At 38.3% G+C, this 18,447-nt stretch overlaps 4 protein-coding genes across 8 annotated transcripts; all 4 read left to right on the top strand.

The window, feature by feature from the left end:
• The first annotated feature begins 188 nt into the window (after window positions 1-188).
• On the top strand, window positions 189-4,938 carry LOC18008890 (ABC transporter B family member 26, chloroplastic). Of its 2 annotated transcripts, XM_006390798.2 has the most exons (18): window positions 189-834; window positions 1,043-1,170; window positions 1,352-1,394; window positions 1,502-1,546; window positions 1,652-1,774; window positions 1,870-1,973; window positions 2,097-2,151; window positions 2,268-2,338; window positions 2,494-2,596; window positions 2,742-2,952; window positions 3,135-3,208; window positions 3,575-3,631; window positions 3,722-3,796; window positions 3,872-3,946; window positions 4,033-4,314; window positions 4,394-4,458; window positions 4,541-4,601; window positions 4,691-4,938. In XM_006390798.2, the coding sequence occupies exons 1-18, from the start codon at window positions 385-387 to the stop codon at window positions 4,769-4,771; spliced, it is 2,103 nt and encodes a 700-aa protein (XP_006390860.1). In that variant the 5' UTR covers window positions 189-384; the 3' UTR covers window positions 4,772-4,938. The 2 variants fall into 2 exon arrangements, with proteins under 2 accessions (XP_006390860.1, XP_024004222.1); XM_024148454.1 differs by lacking the exon at window positions 189-834 and having other exon boundaries at window positions 1,043-1,181.
• A 141-nt stretch (window positions 4,939-5,079) lies between these two features.
• LOC18008001 (pre-mRNA-splicing factor CWC22 homolog) lies at window positions 5,080-9,699 on the top strand. 3 transcript variants are annotated; one of them, XM_024148360.1, is made up of 13 exons: window positions 5,080-5,486; window positions 5,571-5,619; window positions 5,697-6,029; window positions 6,376-6,641; window positions 6,722-6,904; window positions 6,974-7,171; window positions 7,288-7,350; window positions 7,449-7,515; window positions 7,620-8,562; window positions 8,666-8,767; window positions 8,851-8,907; window positions 9,112-9,189; window positions 9,330-9,699. In XM_024148360.1, the coding sequence occupies exons 1-13, from the start codon at window positions 5,148-5,150 to the stop codon at window positions 9,376-9,378; spliced, it is 2,727 nt and encodes a 908-aa protein (XP_024004128.1). In that variant the 5' UTR covers window positions 5,080-5,147; the 3' UTR covers window positions 9,379-9,699. The 3 variants fall into 3 exon arrangements, with proteins under 3 accessions (XP_024004128.1, XP_024004094.1, XP_024004154.1); XM_024148326.1 differs by having other exon boundaries at window positions 9,112-9,699; XM_024148386.1 differs by lacking the exons at window positions 5,080-5,486; window positions 5,571-5,619 and having other exon boundaries at window positions 5,739-6,001; window positions 9,112-9,699.
• Window positions 9,700-10,493: 794 nt separating this feature from the next.
• Window positions 10,494-13,354, top strand: LOC18009253 (beta-arabinofuranosyltransferase RAY1). 2 transcript variants are annotated; one of them, XM_024153434.1, is made up of 6 exons: window positions 10,494-10,527; window positions 10,772-11,106; window positions 11,249-11,504; window positions 11,586-12,338; window positions 12,432-12,678; window positions 12,762-13,354. In XM_024153434.1, the coding sequence occupies exons 3-6, from the start codon at window positions 11,277-11,279 to the stop codon at window positions 13,169-13,171; spliced, it is 1,638 nt and encodes a 545-aa protein (XP_024009202.1). In that variant the 5' UTR covers window positions 10,494-10,527; window positions 10,772-11,106; window positions 11,249-11,276; the 3' UTR covers window positions 13,172-13,354. The 2 variants fall into 2 exon arrangements, with proteins under 2 accessions (XP_024009202.1, XP_024008952.1); XM_024153184.1 differs by lacking the exon at window positions 10,494-10,527 and adding an exon at window positions 10,583-10,659.
• A 1,563-nt stretch (window positions 13,355-14,917) lies between these two features.
• LOC18009254 lies at window positions 14,918-15,833 on the top strand. Its single transcript, XM_006390795.2, has 2 exons — window positions 14,918-15,149; window positions 15,230-15,833. The coding sequence occupies exons 1-2, from the start codon at window positions 15,002-15,004 to the stop codon at window positions 15,646-15,648; spliced, it is 567 nt and encodes a 188-aa protein (XP_006390857.1). The 5' UTR covers window positions 14,918-15,001; the 3' UTR covers window positions 15,649-15,833.
• The last annotated feature ends 2,614 nt before the right edge of the window (window positions 15,834-18,447 follow it).

The following is an 18,447-nucleotide window of genomic DNA, read 5'->3' as shown; positions in this document are numbered from 1 at the left end:
CTCTTAAGTGATCTAGGCCTAGTTAGCTATAAGCCCAATAAGAATATCTGTTTCATTTTCAGCCTTGGACTTGAAACGTCGTCGTGGAAAGGAGAAGATTGCTCGACGAGCAGAGTTCACCACCACAAGATTGAACATTTACGCGCCACGCGCATTTCTCACGCGCCGGTGTCACCTTGTGGCTGATGATGAAATTGGTGGTGGATCTCCGTGGGGCCCGTCTCGGCTTTGTAGATTATTTTGGTTGACACGGAGCTTCCATACGTTACGTCTTCTTCGATTTTCGAAACGGCGCGTTTCGTTTGGTTTCATATGAACCAAGGAAAGCTCGGAGTCGTGAAGCTTTTCTTCGTATCTTACTCTCACCGATCACGACGCTGATTCATGGCTCTGCAGGTACTCGGCTGCACGAGCCGACCCATCCGCGTTTCCCTCCACAGACGGTGTTCTGTGATTGCGACCAGTGACATTAAAAGGAAGAATCTCCGATTCGTTGCGAAACCGAGATTCTCGTTTTCTCTTCAGTATTCAAGTAGAAATTACCGGTTAGCTTCGATTAATTGCTCGACGGTGAATGGAGCAGCAGTGGAAAGTTCGGAATATTATGAAGGAGAAGGAGACTCCGTTTCACTTATCGAGAGAATTCGGCAATGTATTGGTTTTCTCCGGACGATATTACCAGGCGGAAGCTGGTGGCGTTTCACGGATGAGGTTGATAGTAGGTTTATAGCGAAGCCGGTTACTGTTTGGCGTGCGCTAAGTCGGATGTGGGAACTTGTGGCTGAGGATCGCTGGGTTATCTTCGCCGCGTTTTCGACTCTTATCGTAGCTGCGGTGCGTGGTTTTCTTCTCAGTTTCCGGTGTTGTAAATGGTTTTGCATCGAACATTCGAACTCATGTTTAGTGTACTAGTTTGATATGAGTATTGTTGCTTCGTTGCGACTTTGCAATTGATTCTTGCGGAATTAAAACTGGCTAAGATGAATCTTTGTGAGAATCTTCCTTTTCTTATATCTTTTTTTTTTTTCTCTACTTGTTTCAGCTTTCAGAGATAACCATTCCACATTTCTTAACAGCTTCGATTTTCTCGGCACAGAGTGGTGATATCTCTGTGTTTCGTCGAAATGTTAAGCTCTTGGTTGTGCTGTGTGTTACTTCAGGCATTTGCAGGTCAACATCTTGTATGGTCTAACGCTTTGTCCCTGGTTTTTATTTTATTTTCAAGTTGAATTAGAGGGTTGCTCTTACTGTCTGATCAACTTGCTCTTTTTGAGGATCTTTTACGAAAATTTTCCAGCTTTTGATATTGTGGAGCTCCTCACACAACTATTTGTTCAACTCATGATTCCAGTGGCATACGAGGATGTTTCTTTGGGATTGCAAACATGATACTTGTGAGTTTACTTCCCGGGAAAATTTTCCCTTTTATCTGTGGTTTTAATCTACTCAGGAATTTCCTTCTCACGAACGTGATATGATGAGGTCTCACGTTACTTTTTAGGTGAAACGAATGAGGGAAACGCTATACTCCACGCTTCTCCTCCAGGTCCTGAAAGTTTCTAACTCTGGCACCATTCGTGAATCTTGGTAACTCATGTTTACCTTTAGTTCTTGGAAGCACTCTAGCTAACTTGGTCGGTTTGTGCATCAGGATATATCATTTTTCGACTCTCAAACTGTTGGTGACTTAACAAGCAGACTTGGATCGGACTGTCAGCAAGTCTCGAGGGTCATCGGAAATGATCTGAACATGATACTTCGCAATGTTCTTCAGGTCTTCTTCTAATCAATATAATTACCATCTTGCCTGAAGTATGTTTTTTGCGCATGATTGACATCTATATGTATGTTTACAATTTTTTCTTTTAGGGTACAGGGGCATTAATTTATTTGCTGATCTTGTCTTGGCCGCTTGGGCTGTGCACACTGGTGATTTGCTGTACTTTGGCAGCGGTTATGTTCGTTTATGGGATGTGAGATTCTGCCATTACTTTCTCCCTTTTTAAATACACACCTGGGCAGCTGCAACTGGTACTTAAGGCTAGTGTTCTTAGGATTGAGGGCAGAGAGTACAGTTACATCTGGTCATGTTGTAGGTACCAAAAGAAGACAGCGAAGCTAATTCAGGAGATCACAGCTTCTGCAAATGAAGTAATTCATTCAAGAACTTTTATCTACTTTTTTTTCCAGTGAAATTCAAGAATTTTATCTTAACATGTCTTTGATGCAATGAATACCTTTGCTTATAATACCTCTCTTATTGCAAGGTTGCTCAAGAGACATACTCTTTGATGAGAACTGTTCGTGTATACGGGACAGAGCAGCAAGAGCTTAAAAGGTGAAATCTGATTCCATGAAACCCTTGAAAGTCTTTTCATTTCTTGCTTTTTTGGATGAAATTTTGCGATATCGGCCCATTCTGTTTTAAGCACATGTTGTGTAACAGCCAAGTTACTTTTTGACATGGATTTTCTCCCATTCTGTCGTGGAAAGGTACAATTACTGGCTTCAGAAAATGGCGGATATAAGTTTCAGACAGAGTGCTGCATATGGTATTTGGAATTGGAGCTTCAACACTCTTTACCATGCAACTCAGGTTCCTCATATATAACCTTGTTTTGCTTAACTTCTCTCTTTTTTTTTTTTCTGTTTTTTGGGAAGGATCAATTAATCTGTGGTTCTTAAAGATGGTGATGCTCATGTAAGAATGTGACAAGATCGATCATTTGTTTCTGTGGTAGATTATTGCTGTCTTGATTGGAGGAATGTCTATCTTAGCCGGTCAAATAACAGCCGAGCAGCTGACAAAGTTTCTGTTGTATAGTGAGTGGTTAATCTATGCTACATGGTGGGTGGGAGATAATTTATCGTCTTTGATGCAATCAGTTGGAGCGAGTGAAAAGGTCTTCCAGATGATGGATCTCAAGCCAAGTGTTCAATTCATATCAAAAGGCAAGGTTCATTAGATTGATGAGAGCTTGATTTAGGTTGTTATTAGTTGATATAACTCAGAGTCAAACCTCTTCCAGGATGAACCACCTAGAGTAAATCACTTTGGATTTCCTACCTAGAGACTTACGGAGATTGCTACGCTCTACCATTTAATGTATTTTTATTTTTAAACTGCTCTTCAGGAACTAGACTCCATAGACTAACAGGACATATTGAGTTCGTAAATGTGTCGTTCAGCTACCCTTCACGAGAGGAGGTATGACTGCATTCGTGTGTGTAACATGTGAAACCTAATTTTCCCTCTAACTTTCTGCTTATGTGTGTATATCCTTGAACCACAATTCCTTGATTAGTGAAATCAGCAGGTCTGTTATTTTTACCTGTATGTCACAGATTCGGAAATCATTTAGATTCTGACTTGCGATTTTGTACCCATAGTGCTTGCCTAGAAGTGACCAAACTTATTGCTGTGCAATTGAAACCATTTTACAATTTTGTTTATTACATTAGAATTCATGCACACACATCATAATTGGTTTTGCACTCCTGCTTCTGGTATTGACTGTATGGGGCTCATATTTCAGCTTGTCTAAACATATCATATCATATGTAAATCTCTCAGGTGGCAGTGCTCCAAAACGTAAGCATTTCTGTGCGTCCTGGTGAAGTGGTGGCAATAGTAAGTATATATCTCTAAGTAGTCTTACGGCGCCACTGATTTCCTAAGATTCTATCGGAAGCGCTTTGTGAACATATCTGTTGTGTTTAGGTTGGTCTAAGTGGCAGTGGAAAAAGCACAGTGGTTAGTCTTTTGCTGCAACTGTACGAACCAAAAAGTGGTCAGGTAGGTTACTCAAACTCTCTGTAGAATGACCCTTTATTGCATTCCTTCCTTAACAGCTGTCTCTTTGAATACCAGATTCTTCTTGATGGGTTTCCTTTGCAAGAGTTAGATGTCAAGTGGCTGAGGCAAAGAATAGGATACGTGGGGCAGGTTCTCTTCGCATCTCCGCTACATGAAGTGAAATAAAATTTGATGAATTTCCCATTTCTCATCTAAAGCTTGTCACAATGAAACAGGAACCAAAACTCTTCCGCACAGACATCGGTTCCAACATCAAGTATGGATGTGATCGAAACGTAACGCAAGAAGACATAATATGGGCTGCAAAGCAAGCCTATGCACATGACTTCATCACAGCACTTCCCAATGGTTACAACACAATTGTTGATGATGATTTACTCAGTGGAGGGCAGAAACAACGGATTGCCATTGCTCGTGCCATCCTTAGAGATCCTAGAATTCTCATCCTCGATGAAGCCACTAGTGCACTTGATGCAGAGAGCGAACACAACGTTAAAGTAGTAACTAGTAATCCCTTCTAGTGCCAAAAAGAGAAATGACTTGGATGCAAGAACTAAGCCTATGTTTTTTTTCCAGGGTGTACTTCGTTCTATCGGAAGCGACACAGCGACAAAGAGAAGCGTCATAGTGATAGCACACAGGTATCTTTTTCTTACAATGATTCGACTTTTAACATGTTTTGGTTATCGATTTTATGACATCTGTAACACTCTTTTCCTTCAGACTTTCTACAATTAAGGCTGCGGATAGAATAGTGGCTATGGACAGTGGACGAGTCGTCGAGGTAAGCCACCCATTTACTGATTTAGATAAATTCATAAAACCGTTGCTCTTTGGTGATTTTGACTGTTACTTTTGTCCACGAAACAACAGATGGGCAATCACCAAGAGCTATTGAGCAAAGATGGCTTATACGCTAGATTGACGAAGAAACAAGCAGATGCTGTCGTATGATTGGTCCTCTTATGCTTTACAGTTTACACATGCGAAACAGTTCAGGAATTGTCATGATTATGTTTTTGAATGGTCATGATGATAATGTAAGGATGAAAATTGTGTAAAGGTGTAACTGTGTAAGTAAACCATAGATATAACTCTTAAATTCATACTCGTACACACAAGTCATGGCGTTTTCTTATAGGTAGTGTAAACTATCTGTCGTTTCGATGCTTCTTAAAACGGCACGAAAGTTTAAGGAAAACACTGAAAGACGACCCGCAGTTTTCAAGATTATTCGGTCTAATCAAATTTCGATCTCAAACGCTAAGAGTCAAGACTTGAAAGACCTTTTTGCTTCATCTCTCGCACACCGGAATTAGAAATAAGGCTAATGGACTCGTATCAGCCACCGCCTCCGTACATGAGACCGCCGTCTGGTCCACCGCCACCGGCGGATCCTTACCACCAATACTATCAGCATCCGGCGAGGCCACCGGTGCCTCCTCCTACGCAGGCTGGTGGTCCTGCATGGTACTCCAATCAATTTCATAACCCTCACTCTCCCTCTCCACCGCCTCCACCTCCGCCGCAGTGGGGGCCACCTTCTGCTTACCCTCCTTTTCCGACGCACTCTCACCAGCCGCCATTCAACGCCGGCGTCAATGGTAACAGTCAGTTTCCTCCGCCTGCCGGACATCATGTTCCTCCGCCGTATCCTCAGGCTAATCAGGTTGCTCCTTCGTCTGATTATCCTGTGTTTTTCCCCCTTTCTCGAACTGTTTTTCTTAGGTTTGATTTTGATTTTGCACATTAGGAATGGGGAAATCCAAATTGGGGGTCTCAACAAGGTCACACCTCTCAAGGTTTGCTTTCTTTATCACCATCAATGTTATTGAGTAAATATATTAGGGTTTGGATTCTGACTATCTCTTGATGGCAGCTAATAGCGACGTCGAGGATTGGGCAGTGAGAGCTAAAGAATGGGCAGCTGCTAACCAGGATCAACACTCGCAATCTGCAACGAACCAACCTAGCGGACAAATCTATCAGCAATACCCTAATCAAAATGTTCACCAACAGGCGGCTCCAGGATTAAGCTATCAGCAGTTTCCAGTTCCACCATCTACACAGCCGGAGAGATATCCAAATTATGCATCAGGAAACGAGAGTTTTCCTGGAGGCTCTTCTGCTGGATTTTCCCATCAAGAAAATCTGCCTACCAGTTCAGCAATTCATCAGCAGGAGGTACCTTATAGTTATTCTTCTGTAGCAGGTAACCATTTACTTAGAACATCATTCTAGCTCCTAGTCAAGCACTCTATGTAGGTTTTCTTTTTACTTGAAATTCCACGGGTCTCTTCAAAGTTTCCTTGTTCCAAGTCTATGCCCGTGATAAATCATGTGCATAGTGATGTGCTGCGTAATATATGGGTACTTGCTCGCCAGAATAACACATGCATTCCGCACATAGAGCAGCCATTACTGATTGATTATAGTTCTCCTAGTGTTTTCTCTTTAAACAGCGTGTCTCTGTTTCTCCATTTTGTTGGTCTAGAGATTGGTAGCAGTAATTAAGCTATGAACACCTCCAGAACTTAAACTTGTTACTTTGTTTGCAGGTAAAGAAGAATCTGGCAATGCAACCCAACATGAGATGCAGATATCGGTGCCTGATGGTGGAGGACCTGTTCGCGCAGAGCAGCAAATGCAATATGGATATGGAGAACAAACAGCTGCTGCACCTAGTAACCTTAGTGATCAGCCTTTACAGTTTGCTACTAGAGACAGTTCTGATTATGCTAGTCTGCACAATACGTGGCAGCCTCATGCCGCAACCGGAGTAGTGTATCCTTCAATTCCTTCATCTGTACCGTCAGTGCCACAGGTACTTAAACGTTTTTTTGGTTTTCTTTCATTTTTGTAGTAGTTCGATGGGGGCAACTTTGATGTTTGCTTTTTTTGCAGCATGACTCATCTATGGCTATGCCTCCTGTTTCTGGTCATACCATGCAACCATTTGGAAGGTTTCCCCCTCCAAATCTCCAGCCTGTTGGAGCCCCTTATGCTTATGCGACAAAGCCGCCTCTTCACCCTGCTGCAACGTTCATGGACGACTCATATGCAGCATCATCTGTTCCTCCTAAAAAGGTAAGACTAAATTGTTTCTAGAGGAGTTCAGTACCTTCCATGAATTCTGGCTAATGAGGTGGTTTTCAGGCTCCTGTACCTAACTGGCTTAGGGAAGAATTATTGAAGAACAAAGCGTCTCTTGAAAGGCCTTCTTCAGGGAGTTTTGAGGAGAGAGATTCCATGGACGATGATGTACTTTATAAACCTCTGGCAAAAGTTGATCAGCGTGAAGACGAAAGGCTCAGCCCCGCTAAATCTTCCGACGAAGAAGAAGAGGAGGATGAGGTTCCTTGAACGTTTTAAGATTGTCTTAAAAGTTGTTTTTTATGACGGATCAAGCTCCCTTGGTACTTCATTTTTATTCAGCACCATCATTAAAATCCATGGTTTGCTACATGTAGGATGAGATGGATGAAGTTAGAGCGGCGGAGATAAAGCGTATCTTGACGGAAGTTCTTCGTACGGTAGGTGGCCCTTTAGAAAAATTGTGGTCTATAAACACAAGTCATTAAACGGTCTAGAAACACGTTTCTGCAACAGATGGCATTCGTCTTTTGAACAGGTTACAGATGAATTATTTGATGAAATTGCAACCAAAGTCATTAATGAAGATGAAGCAGTAGCGAAAGGTTTGTTGTGGTCTCCAAGATTTAATTTTATGCTATTTCTCTGCGGAATAACTACTGAATATACCATCTTGTTTGGTGTTATGCTGTACTATTCATCATTTCAGAAGACAGTGTCCAGCACAATCCTAAGTCATCATCATCCCTTCTCTCGGCTGATCCAACGCACAAGGCTTCAGCAAAAAATTTGGTCTCGGTAGAAGGCGCAAATAAAAAAGATGGCTCTGGCTCTCTATCAGATGTTTTGCTTGGTCTTGCTAGCTATGCCTCTGATGATGATGAGGATACTGATGCTGCCTCTAACGCTGATGTCGACTGCAATGATGAAGTTCTTGGCGTGGGGTCGAGAAATGATGTTCATCAGCAGCCGAGCACTGAGAAACTTCCTGAACCTAAAGAAATGGTCAATGCAAGATTTGATCCAAAAATTGAAGTCGGTGATATGTCCCCCAAGAACAAGTCAGGCTTGGATCAGATATTGAACTCCAGAAGAAATGATGATGTGGGAGGTAGTTACAAAAATTTAGATACAAGCGCCAGCGCTGGACTCGATGTTGATACTTTAGGAAGCAGAACAAACCATCCTGACAGAACTGATATTGATAAAGATGCAATACTAGATGAGCCTCACAGGAAGAACTCTGGCGTGAAACCAGATAGCAACCTTCGTCAAGATAGCAATAAAAGTTCTGGGGAATACTTGAGTGACGATGTGAGTAGGGATAGAAATAGATCAGATGAAACGGAAACTGGAAAAGAGAAGGTAGATCCTCAGAATGGCTCAAAAGGTAGAATGAGGCAGAACGACATAAAGTCAGCAGAGAAAGTTAAAGGCTTTGAATCGAATAATAAATCTACAGATCTCCATGTAAAGAAGGACTCACGAGATGCAGATAGGGCTCATAGAACAAATTCTAAGGAAGACCGGGGTAAAAAGAGGAACAAGGAAAAAGAAGAAGAACGGTCAAGGCACAGGCAGGCTGAAGACTCGACCAAGAACAGAAGAAGACGTTCTCCAACCAGTAATGGATCCTCTGATGATTCAACAAGGTAGCATAGGATGATGTTCTACATTAAGTTTTTTTACTTTTGCGCGTCTTTTGTCTAATGCTTTTTGCCAATACCCACAATGATTCTTTTTGCCTTTCTTCAGGAAGTCGCGTTCGAGAAGAAGGAATATATCACCATCTCCTGTGAGGTCCAGAAGAAAGCGCTCTTCTCCATCCAGTGATGAATCCTCTGATGATTCAAGAAGGTGGCAATAGAGTGTCCTGCTTTGAGTTTTTGTCTTTAATCTTTTTTTGGTCTAATGCTAACAATCTTTTTGTCTTTCTTCAGGAAGTCTTCTTCAAGGAGAAGGAATCGGTCACCATCTCCCGTAAGGTCCAAAAGAAGGTAGGTTTTTCAATACTGTCAGGATTCTGAGATCACTGGTGTTTCTGTATGTTTGTTAGTCTATTTTAGCAATAGACTCTGTAAAGTTTAAAGAACTTTTGAAAGCAAAAGTTTTGAGTCAAAGAGATGGGTAAGCATCGCTCAAATCGGATAAGATAGTATGAAACTCACCACAGAAAGTATCATGTATGTTTGATTGTATAGACATGTTTCTTCGCGGTCACCACATAGCAAGAATTCTCAACGCAAGCATACTCTACACTCTTCTCATGACACATCCAGGTACGCATTCTCAATATCAAATGTTTGTTCTGTCTTGACACTTGACAGGTGGATAAAGCTGAAATTTTTTCCTTTATCCTTTAGACTATTAGCTAATCCCCTGCTTGTCAACTGAACTCAAACCTGATTTGATATTACAGGTCAAAGCGGTCAAGGTCCAGATCACCCCGCAGGCGACATCGGGCTTAGTGAATACTCCGGCAACTGCTCAGAGATCTTGCTTGCCCGGGACCATGTTGCAGGCCCGTCCCTCTTTTAAAGCATGCAAAGCATTGGTTTTGGGCTACATTATATGATAATGGGACACAATTTCAAAAGGTCTTCGTAGCATAGATGGTCAAGTATGAAAACGCTAGTTCCAATGCGTTTGATGCTCATTTTCTCTTGTTTTTTTTCTTGTTTTTGAAAGATCTCGACATAATTGTAGAGACTTACATTTTCTCTTTAATGTAAGAAAAAATCATATCCCTCGTCGCCTTTTGGCATTAACTAAACTTTTGTTTTCACCGACATAGATGATCTTTATCATTGATTCACTTAGGATTTTATGTTTGAATTGCATCTACTTCTTATTTAGAAAGTTTGTATTTTGAAAAAAAAAAAGATATGTATTTTGATTTTGACAAATTGGATATTTATTCAGTTCAAGTTATGTTTTTTGAGTTTTTTTTTGTATTTTCTTCTTATTTACCTTAGATTGGATCTCAGACTTTATTGATTAGCTAGTGTTAATAGCCAATGATTATGGTGATAAAGTGATGTAGGATTGATTTTAAAGAATAAATTGCTGGTATTTTCGAAATACTGTAAAAAGTTAACGTTTATAAATTAATACTCGTTAATAAACATAAAAAATTAAATCATTTTAGATCTAAGTGAAGACTAATGTTAAAATTAGCAAAACAGCTGTAGTTAATTCAGTTTTAAGGGTTGATGTTTTCGGATTTCGATGAAAATCATGATCATTTGATCAGCCTAAAAACAAAAATGGTACATGTTCAAAATCTTTAATCAGCCCATCCTTTTTTCTAAGTGTTGTAAACTTTGAATTATTTTAATAAGTATCATTCATTAAAAAAAAAAAAAAAGAGAAACGTCATAAACAGTGACTCAGTGAAATTGTGATCATCTATGTGTTCAACGGTCGTTGAAATAAGAACCCTAAAGTTTACTTTTTTGGGGGTAAAATGTCGAAGAAGAAGACGAGAATTTAATAAAATGCTAGTAAAACAATTTTCTTGAAGATGACGAAAAGCGTTCACATGTCTTCTTCCTCCTTCATTCTAATTTCCCTTCCTCCCGCCGGCTTTCCGCATCATCTCAACTTCTGGATTTTTGGTATTTCTCCATTTTCTTCCTTTTTTCCGTTAAAGCTCCATTTTTTAATTTTTTCCTTTTAATTCTTACTCCCTTCTTCGCTTCTCTCCTCCATTCAACAATTCTTCCTTTGATTTTTCAATGAAACTTAAGGTTCCAATTCTCCTTTGATATCTCTCACTTGCTCTTTACTCCCTTTTTTGTACGAGATCTTGACTTCAGTTTTCTGAAAACTCTTCACTTTGATTTCGATGAAATCTTACAGGGTCTCCGAGCTGGGCTGTTGTTGTCTGTTTGGCTATCTGGGTTTCTCCTAATCGCTCTCTCCTTCTACGGAACTCAGCTTCTATCTCCTTCTCTCGATCACCGATTCAGAGACGCTTCGTTTTCTCGCGATTCCGTTGCTCCCAGAATCACCATTTTCACTGCTCTCGATGGCTCCTCCTCCTTCGAAGAAGGTAGCCAAGCTTTATTGGCTGTTCGTTCATGGTTCGCTTTGTCTTCACAAATCACTGTTGTTTTGTTCACTCAGCACAACTCTTCTGCTTCTGCCGACAAATTTAGTTCCCGTCTTCTTCTTGATTCCACCATCGATTTCACGTAAGCTGTTCTATTCCCTTTCCATTTGTTTTCTCTGTTATGATTTGTGAATGATTTACGATATTAGATTATTCAAATAAAAATAGGAGATGCCATTTTCGTTATGTGACATCTCGTTGTTAATGAATTGTTACTTTGTTAGGTTTCTTGGTACTCCGTTTTTACACTCAATGCTGGCGAGAAGTGAAGCTTATATATCCGATATAGCTGTTCTGATGGATCCAGAGACTGTTCTTTTGCCAGATTTCATTTCCACTTTGAATTACGCTCACGAGCTTGATCGGGATTGGCTTCTCGTTTCTTCATCAGTAGATATTCCCCATTTCCCGTTCCATTGGGACGAAACAGGACATTTCTGGCGTCAGGACAACAATGGGAAAAGGGTGAGATTTGGTGAGGTATGTAGGAAGACTTTCGTAAATTTGTTGGTAATGATTCTGATCCCTCTTCAATCAAACCTGTTCTTTGTTTTCCAACAGTTGCAGAAGATGATAAGTTTGCGGAGTTGGCATTCCAACTCTAGTGAAGGCAAAATGATTATGGCATGGAACAACCTTGATGTGCCTTTGCACTGTGGAGTCCTTCCACCGTTTTTGTATCAAAGAGGAACTCACAATCAATGGATCATCAACGAGGTTATGTCATGTAAGAAAAGGTTTGTCTTTGACGCCACTCCGACCATATCGAGCTTTTATCTACGCAATGCAGTGAACAAGTATAATAGTAGCAGTGATAATGTCTCACAAGCCAAAACAAGAAACTGGGAATCTATAGGAAACTCCCATCTCGGGCAGCTCTACGGCTCATTGTTCTTCAGTGGCAACAAGTCTTGTACTTTACCAAAGCTTTTGAAGTGTAACAAGCGGTATATGTTTACTAAAGCTTCAGATCGTTCCATTGATTTGTCTATACATAAAGGGAAGATTGGCTCAAATATAGGCTTTCGAAGGCGAGAGAAGATCTCAGCTTGTATCAGCAGAACTAAATCGAGAAGATTAAGATTAGATTTTGTGCAGAAAGATCAGGCATTGCCAGTATTGAAGTTTCCTTTTGACCTTAAGTCTCTTCTCCCATTAGTTGCAGACAAGAACAGGACTGTTGTTCTTTCAATTGCTGGGTTTAGCTACAAGGACATGATGATGAGTTGGGTCTGCAGGTTACGCCGCCTCGGAGTTCCAAATTTCTTAGTCTGTGCACTTGATGAGGAAACTTATCAGTTTTCTATTTTGCAGGTAAAAAAAAAGTCTCTTTCTTTCTCCTTCTTACTCCATTGAACAATCATAGGGTCAGTTTATAATCAGTTGGTCTCGTGTTCTACATAACAGGGTCTGCCTGTTTTCATCGATCCATATGCTCCGAAGAACATAAGCTTCAATGATTGCCACTTTGGATCAAAGTGTTTCCAGAGAGTGACCAAAGTTAAATCAAGAACTGTTTTGAAGATACTCAAGCTCGGCTATAACGTTCTCTTGAGCGATGTCGATGTATATTGGTTCAGAAACCCGTTGCCTCTGCTTTCTTCTTTCGGTCCTTCTGTTCTTGCCGCACAATCCGATGAATACAACACAACAGGTGATTGATGTTCTGATCAAATTAGACCAATCTTGTGTTTTAAGATACTAAACTAAATTGAGTTTTGTTTGGTTTTTTTGCAGCACCTATAAACCGACCAAGGCGCTTAAACTCGGGATTCTACTTTGCTCGTTCCGATGAAGTGACAATAGCAGCAATGGAGAAAGTGGTGAAGCATGCTTCGACCTCCGGTTTATCGGAGCAGCCTAGCTTTTATGACACGTTATGTGGAGAAGGAGGAATCCATCGTTTGGGAGATGATAAATGCGTTGAACCAGAGACGAATCTGACCGTTCGTTTCTTGGACAGAGACTTGTTCCCGAACGGTGCTTACGGAGATCTGTGGCTAAAGGAAGATGTTAGAGCAGAGTGTGAGAAGAAGCATTGCTACGTTCTACACAATAACTGGATCAGTGGGAGATTAAAGAAACTTGAACGCCAAATGATGAAAGGTCTCTGGGAGTATGAAACATCCATGAGGATGTGTGTGTAGAGTAGAGATGATTCAAATGCTCTTAAGTTTTGGATATAGTTATATAGTCTTATAGAAAATATATTTATTTATTGTATTGTTTTATGAAATAGTTTTAGGAATATGAACATGTAAACTGCAATAATCTGAGATGAAAGAATATTATTGATTTATTAATAAGAGGATGGATTTACTTGTATTTTTTGGTGTATGGTAATTGTACATTTTCTCTACTTTTAAGGATTGTGTTTCTATAAATTTATGTTATTCGAATGAAATGTTTTCTTTTGGTAAAGAAATGATCATGTGGGTCGAATTAACCTAATGACCAATTCCTAAGTTATATAATTAGAAAGTTTTTGGTATATAAAATTCTGCAAGTCACCAATCCATGTTTCATATGTTGTGTCAGCCACTCGAATTATATAATGGTGTGGTGTACGTATGGTTGCCACATAAACAATTTGTGTTAGATGCATTTTGGTTTCCCCAAGCAAAAAAGGAAAGCAAATGAAATTCGAATCGGGTTCATTGTCTGGTATGATAATCTGTTCGATCCGACGGCTCTGAATACTTAAACAAGACACGTGGCTGAATGCACTACCATCATAAGCCTGTCGAGAGACCTGAATGCGCTCGCTCATATACCCAAACCGAACGATTGGGTCCCCATCATTTTCTCATACATGATCGCCAACATAATTTTTTGGTTTTATATACATTTTTAAAATAAAAAAAATCCACCACTCAATTCGATTCATATAATAATATCATAGATATCAAGACGTTAATCTTCTCATAAACCAGATTATGGTTTTGAATAGTGTTATTTGTATTATTTTTTTTACATATCAAAATATCTCATCAGTTATAGTCTTATAGATATCAAGAATTTTAAGATATTAATGCAAATCGTCGTGGTCGTTGTGGCTTTTCAAGGGACCGGTAAACCGGTTGCACAAGACAAGAGGTCTACGTCAGTGGAAAAATATCAGAAACGTTTCTAAATCAAATAAAATATCTATAACAAAAAAAAACTCAGATTATTGTTTCTTAACGGCAAAGATATGGAAAAATATCTAATTTTTTTTTATTGTAACACTGAAAATGATATATTTCTTTTAACCATAGGAAAGAAGAATCTATTTGTGTTATATCAAACAAACACTGTCAGAAGTTGTTACAATACGCAATATACGTTTGTTGTAGCTACATCTTTGCATCCATTTATTATTATCACCGTATAGTGTTGTTCATGGCATCGAGATAGTCCCATATGGCCATATTATTAAAAAATAGTTGAAACTCTTCATGACAATCATTTGCTTCCTTCCTTAAATATGCTTTGCAACTATCCGGTATTCAAATATCTATTCATTAAAATTGTGGCCGGATTTGTAAATGCTCCATAAAATGAATGGATAGATCTACCTGTCGAGAGAGTTTTAACAGTCAACAGTGTTTCTGGTTCCTTCGAAGTCCACTTGTCAAAAAATGGAATAGATTTCTTGTTGATGACTCTCTTTTGTCATATGAACTTTGCACTTTTTCTTTTTGATTCATCAGAGAATACTTCCAAAATTTATAACGTCGGTCGAATTTTCTTTTCGATTCAAAATATTCGAATATATTTAGCAACACGGAAAAAACAGAAACAAAAAAAGAAGGAAGAGAATATACCATAATTTTATATTTTTTCATTTCACACTCATACTTTTCCCTTAAAAAAAACTCTCTATATATAGCCATTGCATATAAATGTTGCTTGGCTTGAACAAAAGAAAGACATACACAACACACACTTCTTCCTCAGACACAGAGCTTGCAAATTAATAACCGTAACTAAAAGCAATGGCCACTCATTCGCCGAATCCAACCACCGTCAAATTCCTCTGTAGCTACGGCGGAAGAATCATTCCGCGTTTTCCCGACGGCAAACTCCGTTATCACGGCGGCAATACACGTGTCCTCTCCGTTCCTCGCTCCATATCCTTCACTGGTTAGTCAAAAATCAACTTCTTCATTCTAAAGTTTCGATTTTTCGAATCAAACCAAACTAAAGTGTTGATTTTTAAACAGAGCTTGCGAGGAAACTCGGAGAGATCTGCGGGATAACAGTGATCAGTCTCCGGTGTCAGTTACCGACGGAAGATCTCGACGCGCTTATAAACGTGACCTCCGACGAGGATCTAAAGAATCTCATGGAAGAATACGATCTCGATACGACGGCTCCGTCGCTTAAGATCCGTGCTTTTCTTACTCCGCTAAAACCAACGAGGACGACGACGACGATGGCGTCTCCTCCGCTTTCAACGGCGTCTTCTTCTTCTTCTTCTTCGTCGACATCGTCCTCTCGCTCTCGCTCTCCTCCGTCGCCGTCGTCAACTGTAAATCCGGCGGGAGCATGTCCAAGCTGTGTAGAGAGATCGATCCTTAACAATGGTGGCTACGTTCGTAGAAGTCCGAGCCATAACCGATTCCACCTCAACCACAATTGAAAACAAAAATTAATCACATATAAGTGAGTTTTTTAGATGTAGTAATTGAGCTTGGTTAAGATAATCCGGTTATCGAATCCGGTTATTTGTGATTAGTTTTTGGTTATATTGTGCTTCACCATATATTGAGTGAGGTTGTAAGCACTGTACTTGTTCATTAACGATGAATGAGAGAGAGTCTTCAGCTAATTCTGTTAAAACCAACAACTAATCACAAATAACCGGACCAAACAAACAAGAGAGCACCTCCAGGTTTCACATCATTGGGAAATTCTCAACTTGATAAAAAAAATAAAAAATATTAGTTGTGTGGTATCTCAAATAGTATTTCAACTTTCAAGTATACCCACATCAAAGTATTTCAAATGAAAAATTCTTATATGGATAGCTCAACTATTTAAAACACAACTAAATATTATTTAAAAAAAAAATAATCTCAAGCTGAGATACTCATGTGACTCATGTGAGAAACCTTCCTAATGAAGGTGCGCTAACGAATTTATGTGGTTTTGTTGCTATGTTACACTTTTCTTTTTCTTTTGTGATCATGAGCGAGTGTACACTACACCATTCGTTGTATGAATAGCCAATTATTTTATGCCACGTGTAGAGTGGAGACAATACGGTATCAATTCTGACCCAGTTCTGTGGAAGTGTCTAATTACCCTTTTTATCAGTTGTTCGCTTTTCAGATATTTTTGTTGTTAGAAAAGGTAAATTAAACCAAAATTTATTTGGTTCGGTTTATATAGTACGGTTTAAAGTTTATATAATAAGATATGTCATATTAATTTCTCATATGATATTTGAGAAACGAATCAAATAGATGTGACCTGGAAAATTTAGAGTTGTACTAAAAAACTGTGACTCTAAGCCTCCAATTAACCGTCACATTTGCATAATGTTTACACATATTTGTGTTACTATTTGCTCAAATTTATCTTACTATTTGCTTAAAATTGTATAATATTTATCTCATTGACATATAATGTTGAAGATTCACCAAAACATCTTAAACTATGTTTTATTGGTGTGCGTAAAACTCTTTTGGATCTCCCATTGATTCAACTGAGTTCATACTTACAATCAAACACAGTATAAGTTTACTAAATCTACAAAATCTCAACTTAAAGGAAGTATTATTATAGCAAATGACGAAGATGATGATTGAAAAAAGAAAAAGGTGTAGTAGTTCAAATAAAGAATAAATTTGAAACAGGAACTGAAGCAGATATAGTAGTTCAAACGGTGGCAAAACCATGATCAAAGACTCAAAATAAAAAACTTAAACTCTAATTATCATTTTTCCCGTAAGTGTGAAACAGATTCGCGTGATGATTAAGCGGAAATCTAATTATACGCCAGAGGAAAAAGCTGCAACGAATGTTGTTGCATGTGCGCGTTGGACAAATTTGATAGGAGTCTCCCATTTTATGAGCTGATATTGATTTGATCATTAGTACGGAGTTTTATAATTTCCAAACATATTCTTCCCTCTATTTAATAACATAATTATTACATGTCTATGCTGGTGCTTACAAAGTTCTGATGAACCAATGTATACTACTCACAATATTTTATGTATGAAAATAAATATATAATGATATTATAAAATATTTTCATGTTCTATTGGAGATGAGAGTTTGTGTAACTTTTTTTGTTCATCAACCTCTAGACGACTAAAATTGGCAACAATTATGATTTATCCCAATGAAACAAGATATATTATTGGTTAACAACACGGTTTAATTTGTATGAGAATTTAATAAATGTGATAATTATAAAGTCTTAGATAAAACTAATTGAACATGCAAGCACATAAAACCATATATTTTATCAGTTGATTTCGATTTGATCATTAATAGTTGTTTAATTTCAAATAAATCTTGCTATAAAATATATATTACATGTCTATGAAAGAAATTACGTAGCACTTGGGTATTTACAATATAGTTTATGTATGAATATAACTATAAAATGATATATAAAACATTTTCATGTTATGTTGTAGATGAGAGTTTTTTTGTAACTTTTTTTGTTCCCCAACCTCTTGACCTAAAATGGCAACATTTATGTTTTATCCCAATGAATTCCCGTATATATATACCTTGTAAACAAAAAAGGTATTGTGCATGAGATTTAAACAACTATGATAATTAATTAAGTCATAGATAAAACTAATTGAACATGCATGCACATAAAACCATACTAATTACGAAGACGCCGCATCCACTATCGTGAGTAAATTGTTTGTAACAAAAAATATATATTATTAGAGCAAATGAAGAAGATGATGACTGAAAGAAAAGAAAGGTGTCGTAGTTCAAATAAAGACTGAAATTGAAGCAGGAACGAGAACTGAAGCGTAAAGAATATTATAAACGTGGCAAAGCCATGATCAAAGTTAATACTTAATTTTGTCTTATTATTTGCTCAAATTTGGCTTTTAATCGCATAACTATTAATTTTATTGATATATAACATTGAACATTCACGAAAACATCTTAGAATCTATTATATTTAACTTGTACAAGTACATATTAAAGATGAATCTGTCGAATTTAGTTATATTGAATAATAATAGAACTAATTATTTAGTTTTTCATATAATATTAGTCATCTAATTTATGTAATTCTTGAGCTGATGGGATCCATTAGTGATAGACCCGAAAAAGGATTCAACCAAAAACCGATAGAAGAGAGATTCTAAAATCTCTTATGTATGTTTTCACATAAAACCATGCAGCTAATTACGGAGTTAACCACAATAGATTCCAAAATGCATATGATCAAGGTGGC

The sequence above is a fragment of the Eutrema salsugineum genome, unplaced genomic scaffold, assembly GCF_000478725.1.
Source record: "Eutrema salsugineum unplaced genomic scaffold, Eutsalg1_0 scaffold_9, whole genome shotgun sequence".
NCBI lineage: Eukaryota > Viridiplantae > Streptophyta > Magnoliopsida > Brassicales > Brassicaceae > Eutrema > Eutrema salsugineum.
Note: the sequence above shows the minus strand (reverse complement) of the source record. Positions and strands in the feature narration are given on the sequence as shown.

Excerpts from the sequence above, each read along its gene's own strand:
- LOC18008890 (XM_006390798.2), top strand. The coding sequence starts at position 385 with ATGGCTCTGCAGGTACTCGGCTGCACGAGCCGACCCATCCGCGTTTCC. Across the intron at positions 1,171-1,351 it reads GTTACTTCAGGCATTTGCAG|TGGCATACGAGGATGTTTCT; the intron begins GTCAACATCTTG and ends TCATGATTCCAG. Across the intron at positions 4,315-4,393 it reads AGAGCGAACACAACGTTAAA|GGTGTACTTCGTTCTATCGG; the intron begins GTAGTAACTAGT and ends TTTTTTTTCCAG.
- LOC18008001 (XM_024148326.1), top strand. The coding sequence starts at position 5,148 with ATGGACTCGTATCAGCCACCGCCTCCGTACATGAGACCGCCGTCTGGT. Across the intron at positions 5,620-5,696 it reads ACAAGGTCACACCTCTCAAG|CTAATAGCGACGTCGAGGAT; the intron begins GTTTGCTTTCTT and ends TCTTGATGGCAG. Across the intron at positions 8,908-9,111 it reads CCCGTAAGGTCCAAAAGAAG|ACATGTTTCTTCGCGGTCAC; the intron begins GTAGGTTTTTCA and ends TTGATTGTATAG.
- LOC18009253 (XM_024153184.1), top strand. Across the intron at positions 11,107-11,248 it reads GATTCCACCATCGATTTCAC|GTTTCTTGGTACTCCGTTTT; the intron begins GTAAGCTGTTCT and ends TTACTTTGTTAG. Across the intron at positions 12,679-12,761 it reads CGATGAATACAACACAACAG|CACCTATAAACCGACCAAGG; the intron begins GTGATTGATGTT and ends GTTTTTTTGCAG.
- LOC18009254 (XM_006390795.2), top strand. The coding sequence starts at position 15,002 with ATGGCCACTCATTCGCCGAATCCAACCACCGTCAAATTCCTCTGTAGC. Across the intron at positions 15,150-15,229 it reads TCGCTCCATATCCTTCACTG|AGCTTGCGAGGAAACTCGGA; the intron begins GTTAGTCAAAAA and ends ATTTTTAAACAG.